Source organism: Bombina bombina, chromosome 3 (assembly GCF_027579735.1).
Source record: "Bombina bombina isolate aBomBom1 chromosome 3, aBomBom1.pri, whole genome shotgun sequence".
Lineage (NCBI taxonomy): Eukaryota > Metazoa > Chordata > Amphibia > Anura > Bombinatoridae > Bombina > Bombina bombina.
Genome location: NC_069501.1, coordinates 1,164,356,262 through 1,164,383,258, shown reverse-complemented (window position 1 = coordinate 1,164,383,258; position 26,997 = coordinate 1,164,356,262). Strand labels below are relative to the sequence as shown.

The 26,997-nt window shown below is 36.8% G+C and overlaps 1 protein-coding gene across 1 annotated transcript; it reads right to left on the bottom strand.

Annotated features, from left to right (window-relative positions):
• Positions 1–834: 834 nt before the first annotated feature.
• LOC128652125 (matrix metalloproteinase-18) lies at positions 835–11,155 on the bottom strand. Its single transcript, XM_053705064.1, has 10 exons — positions 11,001–11,155; positions 10,031–10,275; positions 9,624–9,772; positions 9,077–9,202; positions 8,693–8,854; positions 4,941–5,067; positions 3,444–3,577; positions 3,138–3,297; positions 2,386–2,489; positions 835–1,135 (listed from the first exon to the last, which is right to left on the bottom strand). Exons 1-10 carry the CDS (start codon positions 11,094–11,096, stop codon positions 1,035–1,037), a joined length of 1,404 nt encoding a protein of 467 aa, XP_053561039.1. The 5' UTR covers positions 11,097–11,155; the 3' UTR covers positions 835–1,034.
• Between the last annotated feature and the right edge of the window lie 15,842 nt (positions 11,156–26,997).

The window sequence follows — 26,997 nt, the reverse complement described above, 5'->3', positions numbered from 1 at the left end:
CAGAGTTTTTTGAAAAAAAAAAAATGGTTTATGAGAAATCATTTTGCCTTATTATCAAGGGAGTCTGAATTTTAATTTCAGTAACATTAATTCAATAGGAATATTTACAGGGGAAGCTGTGGTGAAGATTTATAAGTAATTTATATTGTTTAATATCATTTATTGTATGTATTATTTACTAAAACAGATCAGTAATTACATCTTTGTATAAGACCAAAGACCAAAAGAACACTAAATTCAAAATTGAGTTCCATATGAAATGTTTAATAAAAGGTAGTAATAAAATGTCGCAGTGTACTTGTGTTATTTATTTTGCCCTATTTTCTTGTAATTCATTATAATCCTACAAAATGCTGTATAGTAATTGCTTGATCAGAGCAGGAGTTTACCTGCTATATCTGTTATCTTTATTTATAATTAGCCAAACAAAAGAGGCAAGTTAAAAAAAACTTAAGATACTTTTCATGGGGTGTGTCCCTGGTCTACAGAATAATTCAACACTTGTTAACAAAATTATAGTTTTAAATGCTTTTTGTGGGCAGATATTTTGCAAAGCAACGAAGATAGCTATTATGGATATATTGAAAAATATGTAAACTTCCTTTTAAAAAATGATAGTTATCAAGAGAAATATATTGAAACAAAATTCTACAAGGGAAGGTACCACAACTTAGTGCACAAATATGGCAAGTACATCTTTTAGCAAGAGAGATGGTTGGTTGTTGAGCGATAGACAGAAAAAAACAGAATCAGAGTTACACATTGCAGAGTAATGAGAAAAAAAGATGTTTGTATTGTAAGAAATATAGATAGAAAAGGAGGCATGACAAAATGTAAAGTAAATTAACTTTTATTTTAGAAAACATATTTAAATAATAACAGTTTTAAATTAAATATATATTTATATAGACATATTACAGAACACAATAGATAATACAAAAATGAACTTAAAAAAAAGATTGAGCTATTATTTTTTTATTTTGTATTTCATTTGTATTTGTAATGTTTTCTCCTGGTTATTGTGTAGTTTCTGTTCAACAGTTTAACCAGCTGTTGTTCTTCAATAGACGTGTTACTCTCTTCTTGATTGGGTTGAATTCATATTGACGTTGTCCAGCAAAGAAATATAAAAATCCTGGAAATAAATAATATTTTTAGTTTATATAGTTTATGGACATGTTAATTTGTAACAAAAAAATAAATAAAATAACAATGATGAAACATGTCATATGGAGTTTTTCAGTTTAACTAAATCATGTAAGTACAAGTTAAAACAATTTTATGTGCACAGTCTACACTTTACACAGTACAATTTGTTTTGGGCAATATATGATTTCAGTTAAATTAAATATAAAAGACACGAAAACCTTGAGGGGGAGACAGAATTGGAGAGCTCTTTAAATAGAAAGCTTATTGGATCTTCACACTTGGTACACGGAGACCAAATGGCATGAATATAGAGGGTGATCCTATTAATTTCTGGCAATAGAAATCTATGAAATGTCTTGATCACTTTCTGTGTCGATGCCCTGTGGTCTACGGTGTGATAAAGGATTACCCACAATATATATTGAGAATTCATAGAGCAGGGTCCTGTAACATACTATTACAAATATTCTTGTGAGGGGAACAGATGAATTTATAGTCCAGATTCAGCACCCAGATAAAGTACAAGCTGGGGCAGCTAACATAGGGCTGTTTATCCTGACTATAAGATTATTATTTACACTAGTTGTTTATGTTAAAATACCAACAGTGGGTAGATAATGAACATTGTCAACACACAAAAATGATGTTAGGGACCCCAAAAAAATCTGACAGTAACAAAGTTGTCTATTTTGCAAATTGGTCTACTATTTCGTTAAATCACAAGCAATATGATTAAAGCAGGCCTTAGGGCAACCAATGAGATTGTGAGGAAGCGTATTTAAGCTCCACAGTTGTTACTAACAACTGAGTCTATGATTAAGGCTGTCAAAGGCCGAAAAGCATCAGACATGCCCGGCATGCCTGTGTTATAACCTTTTTTTTATCTTAATATGTGAGCCATTTTTTTATTGAGCAGAAATAAAAAACATTTACTTTTAGCAGTTCAGTTTTTGGTTCTTCTACGAAAACCTCTTGATCACACTGAGAGTTATTAACTTGTATAGAGTGAAAAAAATAGTAATTGGGAAGGTAATTAATATAAATTAATTATATTTGAGTTTGATTTTAAAGGGACATAGAAGTCTACATTTATTTTCAACAGACTCTGCATTAGACTAAATTCAGTAGATTATACATACAGAAGTATGACTAGTGGGTAGTTTAGTTGGAGATTGCTTTGCACTTTGTTATTAGCAGGGATATCATAAGGCTGTACATTTCTTCTATTTTACCTACCCTTTGATTGAAAGGCAGCTTGAACTTTGTTTCCAATACCAGGGAATCCATCAATGATTTTCTTAGGTGAATCCTTATCCATTATATTGTTCTTCTCATCATAACTGCAAAAGGAAATATAGATTTTTAATAGATATTATACAGATGTTCCCCAAACATTGTAGTTATTTAGTTACACAAAATGGAAAGCAGATCTGTTTGATTTTATTCCGTGTGACTAGAAAAAAATGTTAATAAAGAATTAGTTCAGTGAGAAAATAGTTTTTAACGGATCACTAAGCTACTAAGAATATTAGTTAGAAAAGTGTAAATTGCACAGATTGGAGTCTTAATCCAAAATATGTATTACAATAATTAGATACAATCCTTTAAGGGACAGTAAGGTCATAATTAACATTCATGATTTTAAACAACTTTCCAATTAACTTCCATTATTTAATTTGCTTCATTCTCTTGTTATCCTTTGTTTAAGGGTTTATCTAGGTAAGCTCAGGAGAAGCAAAGCACCTGGTGATTGGTGGCTGCATATATAAACTGATTGTCATTGGCTCATCCATATGTTCAGTAAAAACCAGTAGTGCATTTTTGCTCCTTCAACAAATTTTACTAAGGGAATGAAGCAAATTTTATAATATAAGTCAACTGGAAAGTTCTTTAAAATTGTATGTTCTATCTAAATCATGAAAGAATAATGTTGGGTTTCATGTCCTTTTAATTCTAAAAAAGAAAAGAAATAAAGATATTAGCCTTACCTGTAATACTTATCAGCTACAAAGAAGTATGTCTTTCCGGTATGATCACTGTGGACAGCTGCGTCAATCCTCTTAACAGTCCGTGGGAATCCCAGTTCATAGATACTCTTGGGAAAATCTTTCAAAATATCAAATCCACTCAGAGCCCAGTATTTAGTTCCTTAAGAAAAAAAAATGAAAATTCCATACAAAAGTTATTATTATGGAAATGGTCTTCTATACATTATCTTAAATTGCACATAAAACAAATGTTATCAGTTTTCTCCAACAATGTATAGGTCAGTTATTTCAAATTCCAACATGTACCTTTAAAGAGAAGAACTTGGTCTTTCTCCACCCTTTCATAGGCAGCATGAATGCCAGATGGCAGAGACGGCCAGAATGTTGTGATCAAATGTTGCTCAATTTCCGAGTTCTGTGTAATTTTGCGCCAAAATGTTCTATTTGGAAGAATAATGAAATAAGCAGGTTTAGAAAAGGAATTGATGCATTAATATAAAATTGACTACACATGCAAGTATAATTATATTTTATCAACATAAATGTTGTATCTATTTAATCAGACATTATAAGATTTTCTGTTCCATGTAAAAAAGGCTTCCTCTTCTCTACTAATATTGCTGTGGGAATTGTTCCTCTCAGTATCTTCATACTACAATCAATTTAATTTGTATGCAAATAAAATTTTAACACAGCAATAGCTATTTTATAACATATGGGGGCCACATAAGGGATATAAAAACCAAAATGTTTCTTTCATGATTCAGATAGAGAATACAATTTTAAACAACTTTCCAATTTACTTCTATTTTCTAATTTGCTTTATTCTATTGGTATAATTTGTTGAAGAAACATCAATGCACATGGGTGAGCCAATAACATGAGGCATATATGTACAGCCACCAATCAGCATCTTCTGAGCCTACCTATGTATCCTTTTCATCAAAGGATACCTAGAGAACAAAACAAATTAGATAACGGAAGTAAATTGGAAAGTTGTTTAAACTGTGTGTTGTCTCATTAAAGAAAGAAAAGAATGTGTTTCATGTCCCTTTAAGAGCTGCATACAAAATAATAAAAAGAAATAATAATAAATGTCCACATAGATAGTGTCAGATTTAGGTAGGGTTCTATTCTCACTTCCTCATTGCCTCTCCAGAGAGCACATCTGAAGTCCCAAAAGCACACGTTAAAGGGGCCATGTGTCCCATAGGCCTCAATTTTTTAACACCTTTAATTGCTGCTCTTTTATATACATATATAATTTTATTATAATAAAACAACTAAATCATTATATTTAACACCATGATATTTGATGTTTTGCTATATAATGAATGTTTTTCTCTGTATATTAATAGACTGTTTTATACATACTACATGGGCAGCTAACACCATTTTACCAAACATGTACTCAAAACTTATAAATATATGAAAAAATATATATATATATATATAAATATATGGATAGGTAGTTTTCTATATATATCTGTCTCTCTATCTATACATTATTATCAGTGTGTATATATAAATAAATATATGGATAGGTAGTTTTCTATATATATCTATCTGTCTATCTGTCTATCTATACATTATTATCAGTGTGTATATATATATATATAAATATATGGATAGGTAGTTTTCTATATATATCTGTCTGTCTATCTATACATTATTATCAGTGTGTATATATATATAAATATATGGATAGGTAGTTTTCTAAATATATCTGTCTGTCTATCTATACATTATTATCAGTGTGTATATATATTAACATCTGCTGTGCCTAGAATGACTTGAGCTTACTTTTCTTTGAAGAACAATATTTCTCCTCGGAGAGTGGTCACTGCATCAAAAGTTATATTTGTCTGACATCTTTTCGGGACATTTGTTGGCGTTGTTGGTTGAGGTTCCACAGGTTTTTCTCCTGCTCCTATAATAGTATAATAATAAATAAGTATTTGCAGTGGAAAAGGTTTGTAAAGTTCATGTGTTATTTCATTCACGTATTAAATATGAACATTTAATGTCTTTCAGTCTGTAATATTTTAGGATGAAATTTTAGGTATTTGTCTAATATTTAATACATTTGAATTGATACATTTTCAAGCTAGTCTTTGCAATGGCTATAATTTTGTGAAGGAAGAGATCTTGTATTAGTAGTTAAAATCATTCCAATATGGGGGGCAGAGCCTACAGCCGAAGCAAATAGATGCATATTTTTTGAGCTCCTAGAGCATGGCTCAATAAAGTATTCTTTTTTGCAAATAAGTCGGTTAAATTCACTTATGTAATGCCAACAACTGACCCATAACCAATGTTTGCTTTGAACATAGTTATTAGCACAAAGTTTGACAACTCTAACTGGAGAGAGCCTCTGTAATACGAGTAGCGACTTATTGCTGAACGGAACCTGAAACTGGAAGAATAATTGGCTATCTGTGACTGCTTTAATCGATCATGGGAGTAATACGAGCACTTCTCTACAAGATCGATCAACAGATGTGCAATCACTTTGCTGAACTCACATCTCTTATCAGAAATGCACGCGCCAAAGAAGACTACGTAGTACCCAAGATGGGGAGAACTGTGATGATCTAGTGCAAGGCAGGAAACCACTCATCCCTGTGGAAATTGACTGTTGCACAGTTGCTAACTCTGAGCGCTACCTGATTCAGCCTAGGATACTCGAGGCTGATCTTAATGTGACACTGCCTATTGGGGAAACGAGTGCTATTTATAATTTGATCGGCGACGAGTCTCCCATAAAATTGCACTACCCTCACATAGCCCTATCCCCTACTGAAAGTCTGGAAGGTGCGTGTAACGGTCTAATGCAGAGAGCCTTTAAAACTAATACAAGGAATACGGGCAGACGGTTACTAGTAACGCATGGAGTGCGAGATTTCCGACTAGGTAATATCTACCTTGGGCCGCAACGGGCTAAAGTACACAATGCTTTAGATGTGCTGGATCTCTTAGAAGGCAGCTGTGCCAGAAGTAGGTTCGACCAGCGATCAAGCCAGACTCTACACCTGTATCCCCACTTACATCCTGGGACTGATCCTGTGACTTCTGGAGTAGGATAAACATATTTTGCCCTCAGACCCTGCTGAAACACTTGAGATAATTTACAGTCCATTAACGGGGCTGTGCTATAAATGACTCTAGCTAATGTTTATGTTATTCTTTGTTTTTGTTTGGCCTCAACTAGGCGACTATAAATTCATATAGCTCCCTGCAATATTAGATATAATATGAGTACGTCACAATTTGGTGGGATGGAGTCCTAGGTTGCTGTTCTATTAGCACATTATCCGAGTTAGATATTTTTTCTCTGCACTATCGCCAGCTCTAATGAATCTGAAGTTGTCGGTTATGTACATTATTATACTATATTATAAGTGTAAAGCATAACATAACCTACAATAGCCATTGCTATTCATTTTATGTATAAGAGATAGTTTCTTATATGTTTACCGGCAAGGGAGCCACAGCTCTCTTACAACATTGCCTGCTCATTATTAATGTATACCTACACTTACTAGACCTGTTATTACACGGAGAATTGGGGCATAGTTTCCAATATACAAATATTGTGCAAGCTAGAGATTCTGGCGAACTTCATCACACTTAATAATAGATATACAGGTATGCCTTATTTTTGATGTGTTTGAACACCATGTTTGCAATTAAGCTCTTTAACATTTTACAACTTTCTAGGTTTTATGGAAACTTGAGTAACACATGGCAAATTAAAAGTCTAAATATATGGGTGCCAGACTAATTAAAATGTACGTGTGACTGATATAACCAGTAACGATGCCATAACACTAGCCTAATCATCGGAACACCCCGTCCAACACTTCTGCCATATATTAATAACGGTGGTTGCTATATTAGCTGAGGCTTAGGTAAAGTATCACACAGCCTATCGCCCCTAAAAGTTTCTGCATGTATATAGTTGCAATGCTTCACAAACCCTAATAATGCAGGTTTGTAGTTTCAGACACAGTACCACCTACTCACTTTACCAGATAAAGATCCTAGATAAAATGGATATTAAAAAATGACTATATGTATGTAATGTCACTTCACATATTGCAGTTCATACGCATATAATTCTGTGGGATTTTCTATCATGGCCCTACCCTGTGTATGATTATGAGGGCAGTATTCTAAATGTCCCACTTATTATGTTTAATGGCGGATTCCGTTTATGCAATGAAGATATCCTTTACGATGGGCTACATAGGACTAGGCATATTAGTCTATCAGTTATGTTCTTTAGGAGGCATGCATAACCCCTTGTAACAAGACAGCAGTTCTATATGATATGCAACAATTTAGGAGATTATGCACAGTGTTTTAGTATAGAATGTTTTGTTTAGCTTCATACTGTTATATTTATGCAATGTTTAATCTTTCCAAGAGAACTAACTATTTCATATAGGCTAAGCACAGTAGTTGTGCAGTCTGCGCATGCATATATATTATCTAGATTTAAGTAGGTGCTGCTTATATTATATTTACTACATGTCCCTGGAACTATATTCGGTTCTCTCTATATTGTTTATTTTTTAATTTTAATCCTTACCATTACACAGGCTACTTAGTCTGACACTGTTCACTACGTATGTGTTTATGTTGTTTTACATGTCTATTTAAATTTCTATGTCCAAACTGATTATTATCTCAATTCAATATCATTTTGAAGCCCTGAATAGTAAACTTAATTCTCACCCTAACTGAATTGGAGCCTTATCCGCTCCTTCTTGATATTCATTACAAATTATGCTTAACTGTCATATAGTTTAGTGCTGCACGCCACGCATTATGTTATGATAACTAATTGACCTAGTCAATTAACATTTTTATGGTCTTCCGCCCCCCCCCCATTGCTGCTGACCATTGCTAGTTACATCGTTGCTCTTGTTGTTTTCATCATATAATTTAAGTACTTAATAATATTGTTACATAGAAGAATTATCTATATAGTGGTGCTTATCCGCTGATACTTCCCCAACTTCCCCCTTGCTCTATACTTTGTTCTTGGTATCAAGACCCTTTAATAATAAGAAACATTCAATTCTTTGACGAACTAGATATTTAAGTTCTCAAGAAGTTCATAATAAATTGGGTCTGCTTAGTAGCTACAGTGCTCCTTCAGAATGTGTCTTAGCACAATGGCCTGGAATAATAGCTACTTTCATTATGATATAAAAACCATAAAAGGAGGTTTTCAATTATATTTTGGCACTTATTATATGTTCCCTTTCTCTGTCATATTGTTGTTGAGACAATCATTGCTATGTACTGTAATATTTATGTCATATTTTTATGTTGTCCTTATAAAAAAAACCTCAATAAAAAATTATTTAAAAAAAAAAAAAATTCCAATATCACAGATTTTTCCATCTAAAATATAGTTACCATTAAATAATATTAGTATTTAAAACCTGTAAGACATTGTATAAAGGACATATTTGTGTGATAGTAATATAACCAGATGATTAAACACAAAGGGGGAATAAAGCTTAAAGGTATTTTTTTCTTACCATAAAGAGATTGAATTCCACTGATGTCATCTTGAGAAAGACTGAATTCACTGGAGTCCAGATAATGGTATGTTGGGTACATAAGAGCACTTGGATCATTAGAATGGTAAAGTCCAAGTGAATGTCCAAATTCATGAGCAGCCACAATGAACAAGTTGTATCCTTAAGAGAAAACGTACAAATGTAAATAATTTTCTATAGTCCTATTTAAAAGAAATATTGAATGACTTTGCAAGTAAATTAACCCTTAGCTTCCCACTATCTTGAAAGTTATTTATAAATCAATGAGTACCAATGCAAACTATCCACAATAATATTTTGATGGTTTAATACGTGGGATTCATATATAAGTAATTTATCAGGATAATAAATTGTCTAACTTACCAACAGAACCACTTGTCCATGTTTCATCTTCATCAAAGTGGGCATCTCCACCGATTCCATTCCCAGGTGCAAAAGCATGCGCCAAAGTACCATGTTGTCCATCAAACGGATAGAAATCATTGTGAACTGTGAAACAATATAAGCATTATTTATTAGAATCTGATTACGGGGGACATGAAACCAAACTTTTTTCATTCATGATATAGAAAGAACATGCAATTTTAAACAACTTTCCAATTTACTTCTAGTATCTAATTTCCTTCATTCTCTTGATATCATTTGTTGAAAAGCATAGCTAAATAAGCCCAGTAGCTGCTGATTGGTTGCTGCACATAGATGTCTCCTGTGATTGGCTCACCCATGTGCATTGCTATTTCTTCAACAAAGGATATCTAAAGATGAAGCAAATTAGATAATAGAAGCAAATTGAAAACTTTTGTAGCTGAATCATGAAAGAAAATGTTGTGTTTCATGTCCCTTAAACTTTTTATTCTTTTAGGATGTCAATACAGAGTATATATTTTTTGCATATTTATTTAATAACTACCTTGTGCTGCAAATGAAATTTCAATGTCGGAGGCTCCATCATAAACTCTAGTGAAGATTAAAGGGGTAACATCACTCCAGACCTTGAATGCTTGTGCAATGGCTCTGTCCACTTCCGCTCGGGTCATATCTGGTGTGTAGTTCAAAATTCTAACCCAGAAAATATAAACAGTCACTATTATAATTCCAAATGTAATTTGCACAGACAAAATACACTCTTTGTTTTATAAGATACATTTCTAATGCAACATACGAAGTAATGAAGGACAATTTTTATGACCTCATCCTTAGAAGACCATACTGTTGGCTTCAACCATTAAAGGTTTTTAGTGACAAAAATCACTAATTCAGTTAAATAATTTCAGCTGTTTATAAGGAAATTGAGCTAATTATAGTTTAATATCTTACCTGTATGTCACATCCTTCTTCTTCCATGATGGGTTGCCAGGGAAAAGACTGTACTGACCGACATCTGTTACACCACATCTAGGCTGCTGCATCATTTCTACGGTATCTTCGTCCAACTTTCCAGTCACCTCTAAGCCAAAGAATTCCTGCATTTCCCGTATTTTTTCAGTAAATGGACTGTTGCTCTTCTTTCTTGACTGTTTAAGTCCATCAGTCTTAAGATTGTAGAATTTCTTTAGGTATTCCTGAAAAAACGTGAAAAGGAAATGTTCAAATTTGTAATTTCTATTCTCTTCTTAATTCCACATTAACTTTACAGATATTAGAAACTTTACATATATAAATGTTTATGATGATTATAAATGTTTATGCTTGCGTTTTTTTGTGTCAAATGACTAAGTCCTGTTGTTGGTTTAGTTTTTCATCCACTGTGCTAAATATATTTAAATGTGTTCTGTATTTAGATAAAGGGAAGTGCAAGACAAGATTTTATTTTATGTGATGAAATGATAAAAACAGCTATTAAGTAACTAAAATATGTTGCATTAAAAAATGTTGGGTAAAGCTTTTTAAATTCAGATTGAAAACAGCAGAAAATACTTGTGCACAAATGGTCACTGCTTGATAGGGATAACTATCCCACCTATATGTGTAAACAAACACCCACAAGTATAAAAAGTAATATTAGCCACCAAAAGTATATCCATGTAAACAAAAATAAATAAATAAATGCATAAAATGCAATACAACATAAAATATTGTATTTGAGCTTTAACTTGGAAATATCCCTCTAGTTTCTATAGCACAAACAGTAAAATTATTAGTAACATTATTTCAGCTTGTTAATAGTTTAAAAGGAGCAAATAAAAATAATAATAATAAAAAGTGGTATAAGAGATCCTTAAATATTAGCTTTTTCAAATTAAATAAAGAAAATATTCTGAAGGCCAAGGGGTAAATATATACTTACTTCAGCAAATTTAGCCTGATCATCAATTTCTGTAACTGCAGGAAAAGCATTACAGTATGTCACTGCCAGTAGCAATATAAGTATTAAGCTCTTCATTTCTAGGTTGATTCTGTAATTCAATCCTAAACTATCTTTCCAGAAGCTCTCTGCTTTCCTCTGATTTTCTGTGTCCCGTACATGACTTTATATAGCACCTAGCTGCTTCAACAAGTCTCAAAAAATGACTAATTCTTTGCAACTTCCTTCAAATCACTGCTTCAAGGAAAATAAGTCAAATGTTTTAATTATCTAAGGCCCATGACACAACACATACAAAGTAAACCCCATGGTGTTGCAATCATACATCCTTAATGATTAATGCCCAGGAAAGGGTTTTTAGAATAAAAAAAATAAACAAAAATAATGCAGAATCAATTTATGTTCTCAGGTGAAGATATCCTGACCATATAATATTACTAAAATAAATGATTACTTTACAAATACATTGGAACTACTGGCATCAAAAGATAGACAGTATCAAAATTAGCTCAAACTAAAACCTGACACGTGCTAACTAAAAGACTTTGGATAACGTGACCACACAAACTTTTTCTCCCCATAGATTTCAATGGATTACAATGGAGAGTGCAGAAGAAAAAACCTAACACTTATCCCTTGCCCTCTAACCCAGTGATTTTTAACCTTTTTTTTTTGCTGTGGCACACTTTTTTACATTAAAAAAATCCTGTGGCACACCACCATCCCAAAATTTTAAAAAAATCACACATTGTAGCCTAATACAGCATATATATATATATATATATATATATATATATACACACATACACACAAACACACACATACTGTATGTATTGTGCTGTTATGCCATGCCTCCTACAAACTACCCCTGCACTGGGAGTAAAAAACAAGCAAAGTTTAAAAAATATGTCACACTGCTGTCAGTCTGCCGTGGCACACCTGAGGATCTCTCACGGCACACTAGTGTGCCACGGCACACTGGTTGAAAAACACTGCTCTAACCCAACATAAGTAATTATTATTTCACCTTCCAATGTTCTTCACATAGCGATTTTTTTTTTTTAAATAGATATTTCTATATATCTATATATACCTATACCTGTATATATATTCCTATAGAAAAATAGGAATATATATATATATATATACACTGAAGATGGATGATCCAAGCATTCGCTGTTTGTTTTGATGCCTGGGTGCTCTTGTATTGATTGACAGATAAATACAGAGAATAAGAGGCACTCTCAGGACTTTATGTTGATACAGTAATTCCAACTTTTTATTTTCAGTTTCTTATCATATCCAGGTCAACGTTTCAGTCCACACAAGACCAATTATTTTCTTATAAAAAAAAAAAAAAGCAACATAAGAAAATAATATGTCCACACTTTTGTCTTTTTTTTAACTTTTGTATTCCCCCTGTATATACAATTTCACATATTTATAGATATTGATTCAATGTTGATATATAACTTTATGTCAGTATATGCTCCATGTAAAGCTATCAACATAAAGTCCTGAGAGTGCATCTTCTTCTCTGTATTTATATATATATATATATATATATATATATATATATATATATATATCAAAATAACAAGAGTATTGCATTGAGCAATGATACTTTTTTATTGGACTAACTATACATTTATAAGTTGACAAGCTTTCGGAAGAGTTTCTTCCTTTATCAAGTCTAAAGCAATACTGACCAATTCAATGGAATTTACAGATTGTATCTTAAAACACAGAATAGCTAAGAAGACAGTGCAGGGAGAGGACGAGGTGTCGTAAAAATCATGAGGGAGGCTTAGGTAACAGGCAGACAGTGACCAGTGTAGGAGAACAGACAGGGGAAATATATAGCTTTACATGGAGCATATACTGACATAAAGTTATATATCAACATTGAATCAATATCTATAAAGATGTGAAATTGTATATACAGGGGGAATACAAAAGTTAAAAAAAGACAAAAGTGTGGACATAGGCTTACCTGTGTACCTATGTATAAAGAATGTGGAATATATAATGTAATTGACTAAATGAAAGAACATTACAAAATGTTTTGATAATGTGTTAAGAATCCATGAGGTTTTGGATGGAGTGGTCAGGTTGGGTGAAATGGTGACCAACAGGGGTGCAGTATTTTGTTTCACAGTGGTTTTTGATTGAGTGTCTGTGTAAGTTCATTGGAAGGTGCAGTTTTTGGCTTGTTTCTCCAATATAGCATCCCATTTCACATGCAGTGCAATGTATCATGTATACCCCATTTGCAGATATACATGAATATGCCCCTTTAATGTTATAAGATTTATTATTGGGATTTGCTGTGCTGCTTTCACAAATGAGTTGACACAGTTTGCAGAGAGCTTTATAGCAGCACTTGGTTCCATTCTGAGTGTTCTTTTTCTCAAGGGGTAGCTTCCTATGTACCAGTTTCTGCTTTAGGTTAGGTGGTTGTCTGTATTCCAGGATTGAGGTTTTGGAAATATTTTTTTGAGTGTGGGATCCTCTAAGAGTAGTGGCTGTAAGTCTTTTATGATTTTTCGTATCCCTTCCAAAGTAGTCAAATACAACCCTGCTGTGGAAGGGATACGAAAAATCATAAAAGACTTACAGCCACTACTCTTAGAGGATCCCACACTCAAAAAAATCTTTCCAAAACCCCCAATCCTGCCATACAGACAAACACCTAACCTAAAGCAGAAACTGGTACATAGGAAGCTACCCGTTGAGAAAAAGAACACTCAGAATGGAACCAAGTGCTGCTATAAAGCTCTCTGCAAACTGTGTCAACACGTTTGTGAAAGCAGCACAGCAAATTACAATAATAAATCTTATAACATTAAAGGGGCATATTCATGTACAGTATATCTGCAAATGTGGTATACATGATACATTGCACTGCATGTGAAATGGGATGCTATATTTGAGAAACAAGCCAAAAACTGCACCTTCGAATGAACTTAAACAGACACTCAATCAAAAACCACTGTGAAACAAAATACTGCACCCCTTTTGGTCACCATTTCACCCAACCTGACCACTCCATCCAAAACCTCAAAATCAAAATTCTCAGAGGCAACTTCAAAAACACCATGGAAAGAAAAACCTTTGAAATGAAAATGATAATGCACTTCAACCTGTTTAATTCTGGACTAAATGTGGACTTTGGATTCTTAACACATTATCAACATTTTTTGTAATGTTCTTTCAATTGGTCAATTACATTGTATATTCCACTTTCTTTATACATAGATACACAGGTAAGCCTATGTCCACACTTTTGTCTTTTTTTTTACTTTTGTATTCCCCCTGTATATACATTTTCACATATTTATAGATATTGATTCAATGTTGATATATAACTTTATGTCAGTATATGCTCCATGTAAAGCTATATATTTCCCCTGTCTGTTCTCCTCCACTGGACACTGCCTGCCTGTTACCTAAGCCCCCCTCATGATTTTTACGACACCTCGTCCTCTCCCTGCACTGTCTTCTTAGCTATTCTGTGTTTTAAGATACAATCTGTAAATTCCATTGAATTGGTTAGTATTACTTTAGACTTGATAAAGGAAGAAACTCTTCCGAAAGCTTGTCAACTTATAAATGTATAGTTAGTCCAATAAAAAAGTATCATTGCTCAATGCAATACTCTTGTTATTTTGATATCTAAATCTCTGGACTAACACGGCTACTCCAATCAACGTATATATATATATATATATATATATATATATATATATTACAATAACATTATCAGATGTAGATAGAAATTGATTGTCTGAGGTTGTCATGTTCCTTGTTCAAAGAAGGCAGCAGCATAAATTTTCACCAAGTTTATATGGCACAAAAGCCCACAACGTTTCGGGGTGTTACCGCGTAATCATGTGGATGCAGAGTAGCACTAAATCACATCCTTATATACATATGTGTAATCAGGGAACAATTAACAAACAGCTGATATATTTAACCTTTTCATTTCTATTACACCCTCTAATGGTGAATCCCTGTTAATGCATCATTACTTTTCAATTCTTTAACAAATGACACATAAAGGACAAAGTGCAAACTACCTCTTAAAAATAGTAATTAAAAAATCATAGAAAGCAGCCTATCACAGTTATAACTCCAATTTCATAGAAAAATAGACCAATCCAGATCTCTATTCATACCTTTAGGTTGTAAAGTCCCTAACTTGAAAATCCAAAAAGCCTCTCTCCGTTTTAATAGAATTTCTCTATTACCACCTCTCACCTCTCCTAGGTCTATGTACCTGCTCAATAATTTGAAACCTAAGTTGTGAAATATGATGTTTAGCTTTAATAAAATGATACGCCACAGGGGCATCTAGATTCCCCCTCCTGATGCTGGATTTGTGTTTATTCATTCTCTCACATGCCTTACGTGTCGTCTCACCCAGGGAACTCGCCATAGAACAAGCTATTTAGCTGTTGTTCATTCCTGGTAGAGTGCTTCTCTCCTTGTATGCATTAGAAATATATATTTAATAATAAAACTTTTTTTTTTTCTATGTGAAGAACATTGGAATGTAAAATATGCATAATGCACCTCGGGTTTCCCGCTTTAAGTCTAACACAGTGTATAATTAGCGCACATGAAGAATCAGTTATCTTAAGGCAAGTTATGTGATGATTAAATACAAAATATTAAAAAAATATTAATATAATTAATAATTATTATAGGTACTGTAAAAAATAAATAAATAAATATATATGTGTGTATATATATATATATATATATATATACCAGGGTGCAATTAACATGAAAATCCAGAAGAGCGTAATGAAAAGCACTCACCGGATCTTTATAATATTAACATTTAGTTTATTTAATCACAGCAGTGATGTTTTGGGGGATATTATCCCCGTCCTCAGACCACATAAAGTAAAAAAAAGTGCACATACCTTACTACATATATACCCTCCACCAAACACCCACGCTACCAACCCAAAAAATTCCCGGCATCCTGGCCGCACCACTGTGCAGGCTCAGCCCGTTGCTGTGGTTACCGGACATGGCGTTGCTAAAAAATAAAGTGACAGAGACATCAAAGATCATAATGGACAGCATCATTTAAAGGAAACATTGCCAATCCAGGTGTGTATTCAAACCACCAGGAACCAAAGTCCCCAGGTTGAATATCCACCTGGACTCGCACTGCAACAGCATTGTGCCTCTATCCCCCCTCTCCCAGGAGGTGGGATTTGATCAGTGATAACATATCTCAAAATAGCGGCAGTATGGCCAGTCAATGCAAAGTGGCGAGCTACAGGCTGTTCAGACCCCTTTTTCTCTAAATCAGCTCTAATTGTAGTGCGATGATTGGCCATATTCGTCCGGAGATCATCTACTGTTTTCAAACATAGAATAACCCACACGGACAATGTAACAAATAAACAATAAATGTCGTCGTGCAGGCTACTCTATGTCGGATAGTATATCTACGGTTGGTACCTGGATGGGTAAAGAATTTTGTAGTTAGTAGACTGTTGCAAGCCGTGCACCTGGCACATCTGTAACAACCAGGTTTCACAGTCTGTAGCCAAGTAGTAGTCCTGTACCTGTTTAAGAGCTTTATAAAACGGCGTTAGCTCATAAAGCTCTTAACTACTGACTTTTTTTGGCCACCCGCTGGTATTTAAAGTCAGGCAGGAAAGGGTCTAACGCTCACTTTCAAGCCATGACTTTTCCATACCGCAGATCCCCTTACACCAATTGAGTATCCTATCTTTTCAATGGGATCTGCCTAACACCGGTATTTAGAGTTTTGGCTGAAGTGAGAGGTAGACCCTCTACCGACAAGACTCCTACCGCCAAAAAATGTCAGTAGTTAAGAGCTTTATGGGCTAACGTCGGTTTATAAAGCTCTTAACTACATTGCTCTAAAGTACACTAACACCCATAAACTACCTATGTACCCCTAAACTGAGGTCCCCCCACATCGCCGCCACTATAATAAATATTTATCTTGTAAAGGTGTATCCAGTCCATGGGTTCATCCATTACTTGTGGGATATTCTCCTTCCCAACAGGAAGTTGCAATAGGACACCCACAGCAGAGCTGTCTATATAGCTCCTCCCCTAACTGCCACCCCCAGTCATTCTCTTGCAAGCTCTCGACAAGAAAGGAAGTATCAAGAGATATGTGGTGACTTAGTGTAGTTTTACCTTCAATCAAAAGTTTGTTATTTTTAAATGGTACCGGTGTTGTACTGTTTCACTCTCAGGCAGAAATTGGTGGAAGAATCTGCCTGGAGGTTGATTATCTTAGCGGTTTGCAACTAAGGTCCATTCCTGTTCTCACACATAACTGAAGAGTATGGAAAGAAAACTTCAATTGGGGGGACGGTTGGCAAATCACCTGATTTGAGGTATGTTCAGTATATTTTTTTCTAGAGAGATGATAAGGTCTAGAAAATGCTGACAGTGCCTGATATATTTGAGGTAAGCCTGATACAGTGATTTAACAGTGACTGGGATCATGCTTAAAAGATAAGGGTAATTTTTATGTTAACCCTCATAGTACTTAGTGTTTAAACGGGGCGCAGCTTCAACTTCCTCTGCTGCAAAACAAGACGGAAATTTTGCCCAGTCCAAGCCAGTCTGGAGACCTAATCAGGCTTGGAACAAGGGAAAGCAGGCCAAAAAACCTGCTGCTGCCTCTAAGACAGCATGAAGGAGTAGCCCCCGGGACCGGATCTAGTTGGGGGCAGACTTTCTCTCTTCGCCCAGGCTTGGGCAAGAGACGTCCAGGATCCCTGGGCTCTGGAGATTGTTTCCCAGGGATATCTTCTGGATTTCAAAGCCTCATCTCCAAAAGGGAGATTTCATCTCTCTCAATTATCTGCAAACCAGATAAAGATCGAGGCATTCTTACGTTGTGTAAGACCTTCTGGTCCATGGGAGTGATCCACCCAGTTCCAAGGGAGGAACAAGGGCAGGGATTCTATTCAAATCTGTTCATAGTTCCGAAAAAAGAGGGAACTTTCAGACCAATCTTGGATCTCAAGATCCTAAACAAATTTCTCAGGGTCCCATCCTTCAAGATGGAGACTACCGTGGATCTAAAGGATGCTTATCTCCACATTCCGATACACAGAGATCATCATCGGTTTCTCAGGTTTGCCTTCCTAGACAGGCATTACCAGTTTGTGGCTCTTCCCTTCGGGTTAGCCACGGCACCAAGAATCTTTACGAAGGTTCTAGGGTCCCTACTGGCAGTTCTAAGGCCACAAGGCATAGCGGTGGCTCCTTATCTAGATGACATTCTGATACAGGCGTCAACTTTTCAAATCGCCAATTCCCATACGGACATTGTTCTGGCATTCCTGAGGTCTCACGGGTGGAAGGTGAACGAAGAAAAGAGTTCTCTCTCCCCTCTCACAAGAGTTTCCTTCCTAGGAACTCTGATAGATTCAGTAGAAATGAAGATTTTTCTGACAGAAGTCAGGCTATCAAAGCTTCTAACTTCCTGCCGTGCTCTTTATTCCACTTCTCAGCCATCAGTGGCTCAGTGTATGGAAGTAATCGGCTTAATGGTAGCGGCAATGGACATAGTTCCGCTTGCCTGCCTACATCTCAGACCGCTGCAACATTGCATGCTCAGTCAGTGGAATGGGGATTACACAGATTTGTCCCCACTGCTAAATCTGGATCAGGATACCAGGGATTCTCTTCTCTGGTGGCTATCTCGGGTCCATCTGTCCAGGGGAATGAGCTTCCGCAGGCCAGAATAGACTATAGTGACGACAGATGCCAGCCTTCTGGGCTGGGGTGCAGTCTGAAACTCCCTGAAGGCTCAGGGCTCACGGTCTCAGGAGGAAGCCCTCCTTCCGATAAACATTCTGGAACTAAGAGCAATATTCAATGCTCTTCAGGCTTGGCCTCAGCTAGCGGAGGTCAGGTTCATCAGATTTCAGTCGGACAATATCACGACTGTGGCCTATATACACCATCAGGGGGGAACAAGAAGCCCCCTGGCAATGTTGGAGGTTTCAAAGATAATTCTATGGGCAGAGGTTCACTCTTGCCATCTTTCAGCTATCCATATCCCAGGAGTAGAGAACTGGGAGGCAGATTTTTTAAGTCTGCAGACTTTTCATCCGGGGGAGTGGGAGCTCCATCCGGAGGTATTTGCCCAGTTGATTCAACTATTTGGCAAACTAGAACTGGATCTCATGGCGTCTTGTCAGAACGCCAAGCTTCCTCGTTACGGGTCCAGGTCCAGGGACCCCAAGGCAGCACTGATAGATGCTCTAGCAGTGCCCTGGTCCTTCAGCCTGGCTTATGTGTTTCCACCATTTCCTCTGCTCCCTCGGCTGATTGCCAAGATCAAGCAGGAGAGAGCTTCGGTGATTTTGATAGCTCCTGCATGGCTACGCAGGACTTGGTATGCAGATCTGGTGGACATGTCATCCTTTCCACCATGGACTCTGCCGCTAAGGCAGGACCTTCTACTTCAAGGTCCTTTCAAACATCCAAATCTAATTTCTCTGCATCTGACTGCTTGGAGATTGAACGCTTGATTCTATCGAAGCGTGGTTTTTCCGAATCGGTCATTGATACCTTAATTCAGGCTCAAAAGCCTGTCACCAGGAAAATCTATCATAAGATATGGTGTAAATATCTTCACTGGTGTGAATCCAAGGGTTCCTAGAATCTTATCCTTTCTCCAAGAGGGATTGGAGAAAGGATTATCTGCTAGTTCCTTAAAGGGACAGATTTCTGCTCTGTCTATTCTTTTGCACACACGTCTGGCTGAGGTTCCAGAAGTTCAGGCGTTCTGTCAGGCTTTAGTTAGAATCAAGCCTGTGTTTAAACCTGTTGCTCCGCCATGGAGTTTAAATTTAGTTCTTAAAGTTCTTCAAGGGGTTCCGTTTGAACCTTTGCATTCCATAGATATTAAACTTTTATCTTGGAAAGTTCTGTTTTTAGTAGCTATCTCGTCGGCTCGAAGAGTTTCGGAGTTATCTGCTTTACAGTGTGATTCCCCTTATCTGATTTTCCATGCAGATAAGGTAGTTTTGCGTACCAAACCTGGGTTTCTTCCTAAGGCAGTATCTAATAAGAATATCAATCAGGAGATTGTTGTTCCTTCATTATGTCATAATCCTTCCTCAAAGAAGGAACGTCTTTTACACAATCTTGATGTGGTTTGTGCTTTAAAGTTTTATTTACAAGCTACTAAAGATTTGCGTCAAACATCTGCTTTGTTTGTTGTCTACTCTGGACAGAGGAGAGGCCAAAAGGCTTTGGCAACTTCTCTTTCTTTTTGGCTAAGAAGCATAATCCGCTTAGCTTATGAGACTGCTGGCCAGCAGCCTCCTGAAAGAATTACAGCTCATTCCACTAGAGCGGTGGCTTCCACATGGGCTTTTAAAAATGAGGCCTCTGTTGAACAGATTTGTAAGGCGGCGACTTGGTCTTCCCTTCATACTTTTTCTAAATTCTACAAATTCAATACTTTTGCTTCTTCGGAGGCTATTTTTGGGAGAAAGGTCTTACAGGCAGTGGTGCCCTCCGTTTAAGTGCCTGCCTTGTCCCTCCCTTCATCCGTGTCCTAAAGCTTTGGTATTGGTATCCCACAGGTAATGGATGAACCCGTGGACTGGATACACCTTTACAAGAGAAAACAAAATTTATGCTTACCTGATAAATTTATTTCTCTTGTGGTGTATCCAGTCCACGGCCCGCCCTGTCATTTTTAGGCAGGTTTTTTATTTTTAAACTACAGTCACCACTGCACCCTATAGTTTCTCCTTTTTTTCTTGCTTGTCTTCGATCGAATGACTGGGGGTGGCAGTTAGGGGAGGAGCTATATAGACAGCTCTGCTGTGGGTGTCCTCTTGCAACTTCCTGTTGGGAAGGAGAATATCCCACAAGTAATGAATGAACCCGTGGACTGGATACACCACAAGAGAAATAAATTTATCAGGTAAGCATAAATTTTGTTTTTTAACCCCTAATCTGCCGACCGCACACCGCCGCCACCTACATTATCCCCATGAACCCCTAATCTGCTGCCCCTAACATTGCCGACACCTACATAATATTTATTAACCCCAAATCTGCCCCCCCCCAACGTCGCCGCTACCTAACTACACTTACTAATCCCTAATCTGCCGACCGGACCTCAACGCCACTATAATAAAGTTATCAACCCCTAAACCGCCGCACTCCCGCCTCGCAAACCCTATAATAAATAGTATTAACCCCTAATCTGCCCCCCCAACGTCGCCGCCACCTAACTTCAAGTATTAACCCCTAATCTGCCGACCGGACCTCGCCGCTACTCTAATAAATGTATTAACCCCTAAAGCTCTAACCCTAACCCTAACACCCCCCTAAATTAAATATAATTTTAATCTAACGAAATAAATTAAATCTTATTAACTAAAGTATTCCTATTTAAAACTAAATACTTACCTGTAAAATAAACCCTAATATAGCTAAAATATAACGAATAATTATATTGTAGCTATATTAGGATTTATATTTATTTTACAGGCAACTTTGTATTTATTTTAACTAGGTACAATAGCTATTAAATAGTTATTAACTATTTAATAGCTACCTAGTTAAAATAATTACAAAATTACCTGTAAAATAAATCCTAACCTAAGTTACAATTAAACCTAACACTACACTATCAATAAATTAATTAAATAAATTACCTACAATTACATACATTTAAATAAGCTAAACTGAATAAAAAAAAACAAACAAACACTAAATTACCAAAAATAAAAAAGATTACAAGAATATTAGGCTAATTACACCTACTCTAAGCCCCCTAATAAAATAAAAAAGCCCCCCAAAATAATAAAGGTCCCTACCCTATTCTAAATTAAAAAGTAACCAGCTCTTTTACCAGCCCTTAAAAGGGCTTTTTGTGGGGCATTGCCCCAAAGTAATCAGCTCTTTTGCCTGTAAAAAAAAATACAACCCCCCCAACATTAAAACCCACCACCCACATGGCAAAAGAGCTGATTACTTTGGGGCATGCCCCGCAAAAAGCCCTTTTCAGGGCTGGTAAAAGAGCTGGTTACTTTTTAATTTAGAATAGGGTAGGGACCTTTATTATTTTGGGGGGCTTTTTTATTTTATTAGGGGGCTTAAAGTAGGTGTAATTAGCCTAATATTCTTGTAATCTTTTTTTATTTTTTGTAATTTAGTGGGGTTTTTTTTTTGTAATTTAGTCTATTTAATTGTATGTAATTGTAGGTAATTTATTTAATTAATTTATTGATAGTGTAGTGCTAGGTTTAATTGTAACTTAGGTTAGGATTTATTTTACAGGTAATTTTGTAATTATTTTAACAATGTAGCTATTAAATAGTTAATAACTATTTAATAGCTATTGTACCTAGTTAAAATAAATACAAAGTTGCCTGTAAAATAAATATAAATCCTAATTTAATAAGATTTAATTTATTTTGTTAGATTAAAATTATATTTAACTTAGGGGGGTGTTAGCGTTAGGGTTAGACTTAGCTTTAGGGGTTAATACATTTATTAGAGTAGCGGCGAGGTTCGGTCGGCAGATTAGGGGTTAATACTTGAAGTTAAGTGGTGGCGACGTTGGGGGGGCAGATTAGGGGTTAATACTATTTATTATAGGGTTTGCGAGGCGGGAGTGCGGCGGTTTAGGGGTTAATAACTCTATTAGAGTAGCTGCGAGGTCAGGTCGGCAGATTAGGGGTTAATAAGTGTAGGTAAGGTAGCGGCGACGTTGGGGGGGCAGATTAGGGGTTAAAAAATATAATATAGGTGTCGGCGATGTTAGGGGCAGCAGATTAGGGGTACATAGGTATAATGTAGGTTGCGGCGGTGTCCGGATCGGCAGTTTAGAGGTTAATAAATTAATGCAGGTGTCAGCGATAGCGGGGGCGGAAGATTAGAGGTTAAGAAGTGTAAGGTTAGGGGTGTTTAGACTCGGGGTTCATGTTAGGGTGTTAGGTGCAGACTTAGAAACTGTTTCCCCATAGGAAACAATGGGGCTGCGTTGGGAGCTTAACGCTGCTTTTTTGCAGGTGTTAGGTTTTTTTTCATCCCAAACTGCCCCATTGTTTCCTATGAGGGAATCGTGCATGAGCACGTTTTGACAGCTTACCGCTACAGTAAGCAACGCTGGTATTGAGGGTTGAAGTGGCGGTACATTCGGCTCAACGCACCCTTTTTGGAGCCTAACGCAGTCCTTCAGACAACTCTAAATACCAGCGTTGTCTTATGGGTGCGTTGGGACAAAAAGCTACGTTAGCTATGCGGGTCTTTACCGACAAAACTCTAAATCTAGCCGAATGTATCTTAATGCCTTGCAATATAAATTCCTTTCCATATTAACTTCTTTTGTTGCCACTCAACAAGTTTTGCCAAAGATACTTATATACCTTTAAAAACAATAATACACAATCTAATCAAAAGTATACACTGATGGATATTTGCTCTATTATTTGATACATACTGGATACTAAGGTCTATAATAAAAAAATCATACCACATTAGAAAAATATAGTTAGATCGTAATCTTTATTCAGGCCCTTAGGTCTAAGTGTTTCTAATCTATCTATCCATTGCATCTCCCTCTGTGTGACAAGTTTTTCCCTATCTAATCAACTTCTTTGTGTCCCTACCTGGTTAATTACTTGCCACCTTAGCTGGCTGAAGTTATGTCCCTTATCAATAAAATGTGCTGATAGAGGTGCTTCTAAATTGTCGCATCTGATGTTTGACCTGTGCTGGCTCAATCTATCCTTTACCTTCCTAGTAGTTTCACCTAAGTAAATTAGAGAACAAGGGCATTTGATCAAATAAATCACGAATTTTGATTCACATGTAAAAAAATAGTTTTCCCATTATGGGGATGATAGAAGGAATCACCTTTTATGATAGAGCTACAGCTCATACAGCTAAGGCAGGGGTAGCTGCCTGTCACTTTCTTACCAATATGTGTTTGTTCAGCTTTACGTTTAGATCCTATATCAGTACTCACTATGTGGTCCCTCAGATTTTTAACCCTTCTATGTGCTAAGAGAGGAGGTGTTTTAAATTCAGGGATGTCTTCATGACAATCCCGTAATATACTCCAATGCTTGTTCACTATCCCTTGGATTTTCTGACTAAGGGGATTAAATTGTATTAAAGAGTATTTCTGTCAGTTTATTTAGTGTGGAGATCAAATGTAAGAGTGTTACCCTTTTTATATATTACTGTGTCTAGAAGGGACACTGACTCTTCACTGTAAGTCACAGAAAATTCCAACCCCCTCACTGCAGAATTGAGCTCTCTAACAAACCTATTTAGGGATCCAATGTCGCCTTACCATATATGAAGCACAACCAAACAGCACCCATTTCTTTAAAGATATTATTTTCATAGACAACACATTCCTCAAATTCATTCATGAATAGATTGGCATATGATGGAGCAACATTGGACCCCATCAACAGGGATAGAGAAGTCAGAAGTAGGCGTAGAGCTTGAGGGGGGGATAAGAAGGCACTCAGTCTTGGACATGTTAATTTTTAGGTGGTGAGAGGTCATCCAGGAAGAAATACCAGATAAGCAGTTGCTGACATGAGAAAGGACAGAGGAAGAGAGAGCAGGGGTGGAGAGGTAGATCTGGGTGTCATCAGCATAGTGGTGATATTTGAAGCCATAACTGTTGATAAGTTTACCCAGTGAAGAAGTATAGATGGAGAAGAGTAGAGGACCCAGAACAGATCCTTGAGGTACTCCAACAGATAGAGGCATAGGAGAGGAGGAGTCGCCAGCAAATGACACAGAAAAAGACCTGTGGGAAAGATAGGAGTGAATCCAGGAAAGAAAAGTGCCACAAAGTCCAAAAGACCTAAGAATCTGTAGGAGGAGGGGTGGTCAACTGTATCGAAGGCAGCTGAGAGGTTAAGTAAGATGAGTATAGAGTAGTGGCCAATATTTTTAGCAGAGAGAAGATCGTTAGTAACCTTGGTAAGGGCAGTCTCAGTTGAGTGTTTGGGGCGGAATCCATATTGCAGGGGGTCAAGCAAAGAGTTGGTGGACAGGAAGTGGGTTAGACGATTGTAAACTAGTTTTTCAAGGGGTTTTGATGTTAGTGGAAGCAGTGATATGGGACGGTAGCTTTCAGGAGAATTAGGGTCAAGGGAGGGTTTTTTGAGTATGGGAGTGATTTTGCGTGTTTGAAAGAAGATGGGAATGAGCCGGTAGAGAAAGATAGGTTGAAGATGTGAGTAAGAGCAGGAGTGAGGGTGGAAGACAGGGAGGGTATTAGATGGGAAGGGATGGGGTCGAGCAGGCAGGTAGTGAGGCATGAGGAAGATAGTAAGGAAGAAACTTCATTCTCAGTGGCTGGATGGAAGATGCAGAGGGTGGCAGAGGGAGTATCTGGGCCAGTTGTTGGAATATTGCAGGTTGGTGTTGGGATGTTGCTTTGGATAGTACGTGTTTTGTTTAAAAAGTAGTCTGACAGTTCTTGAGCACTAAAGACAGATGGAGGGTGGAGCAGATGGGTAGATTAGAGAGTTAAAGGTGGAGAAGAGTCATTTAGGGTTTGAGGAAAGAGTAGCTATGAGAGAAGAGAAGTAGGTTTGTTTGGCTAAGTGAAGGGCAGAAGTGTATGAACGAAGAATAAACTTATAGTGTATGAAATCAGGTTCAGAGTGAGTTTTCCTCCAGACACGCTCAGCAGTACAGGAGCATTTTTGCAAATAGGGTGTTTGCTGAGCATGCCAGGGCTGTAACTGACGGGGAGGGGCAAGTGTGTCTAATGCAGAGGAGAGAGTTTTGTTATAGTGGGCTGTAGTGATATCAGGGCAGGTTATAGTGGAAGTGTGAGGGAGGAGATTTTGAATGATTTTTGAAAATTGGAGCAGATCCACAGCATGTGTATTTCTACAGGTGCGGGGGCGGGATGGAGAAGTGGATTTAGCTGTTGCAATAATATTATAGGTGACCAGGTGATGGTCTGAAATGGGAAAAGGGCGACAGGTGGTGTCAGATATAGAGCAGAGGTAGGAAAATACCAGGTCGATGGAGTGTCCATCATGGTGAGTCGGGAATAGGGTGGATTGTGAGAGACAGAAAGAGGATGTGAGTGAAAGAAGTTTAGAGGCAGCAGGGGCAGATAAGTTGTCAATGGGAATGTTGAAGTCCCCAAGAATTAGGGTTGGTATATTTGAAGAGAGAAAGTGAGGAAGCAGGCGGCAAAGTTGTCAAGGAAATGGGAGGTCGGTCCAGGAGGGGGATATATGACTGCCACTTTGAGGGAGAGGTGGGAGAACAGGTGAATACAGTGGACTTCAAAGTAGGAGAAAGGGAGAGATGGGGTTGGAGGTAGGTATTGATAAGTGCAGGAGGGGGAGAGCAGGATCCCAACACTGCCGCCACATTTCTCACCTGGCCTAGTGGTATGGCTAAAGTGATTTGGCAGGAACCCCAGGTATAAACGAGCACATACCTACAGGTGCTGTATCACTTGAAGTATATATCAGGTAAGGAGTCGGTAGACATTAACACTACTTAGTAACTAACCACTTGCAACCAACTGTCCACCTCTGTCTGAATCCCTCCTGGACCTTGACACATGAATGCTTCAACTAATTCTGACTCATCTAGTAGTAAAGTTTATTATTCAGCCATTTTGATCTTTTTGCATTTCCTAAAAGCGTTTCTGAAACTTTATTAAACCTGACAAGTCTTAAATCGAGGGCCACCTGTATATATATATATATATATATATATATATATATATATATATACAGATGGCCCTCGATTTACAACAGTTCAATTTGCACCGTTTCAGAATAACAACCTTTTTTTCAGTCATGTGACTCCTATTGAAAAGCATTGAGAAGCAGTGCATTGATTAAAATAGCCAGTAGGTGGAGCTGTCTGCTTGTGTTGCAGCAAAGATATGCAAGCCAAGCAAGCTAAAATTAATCAGTATAACTAGACC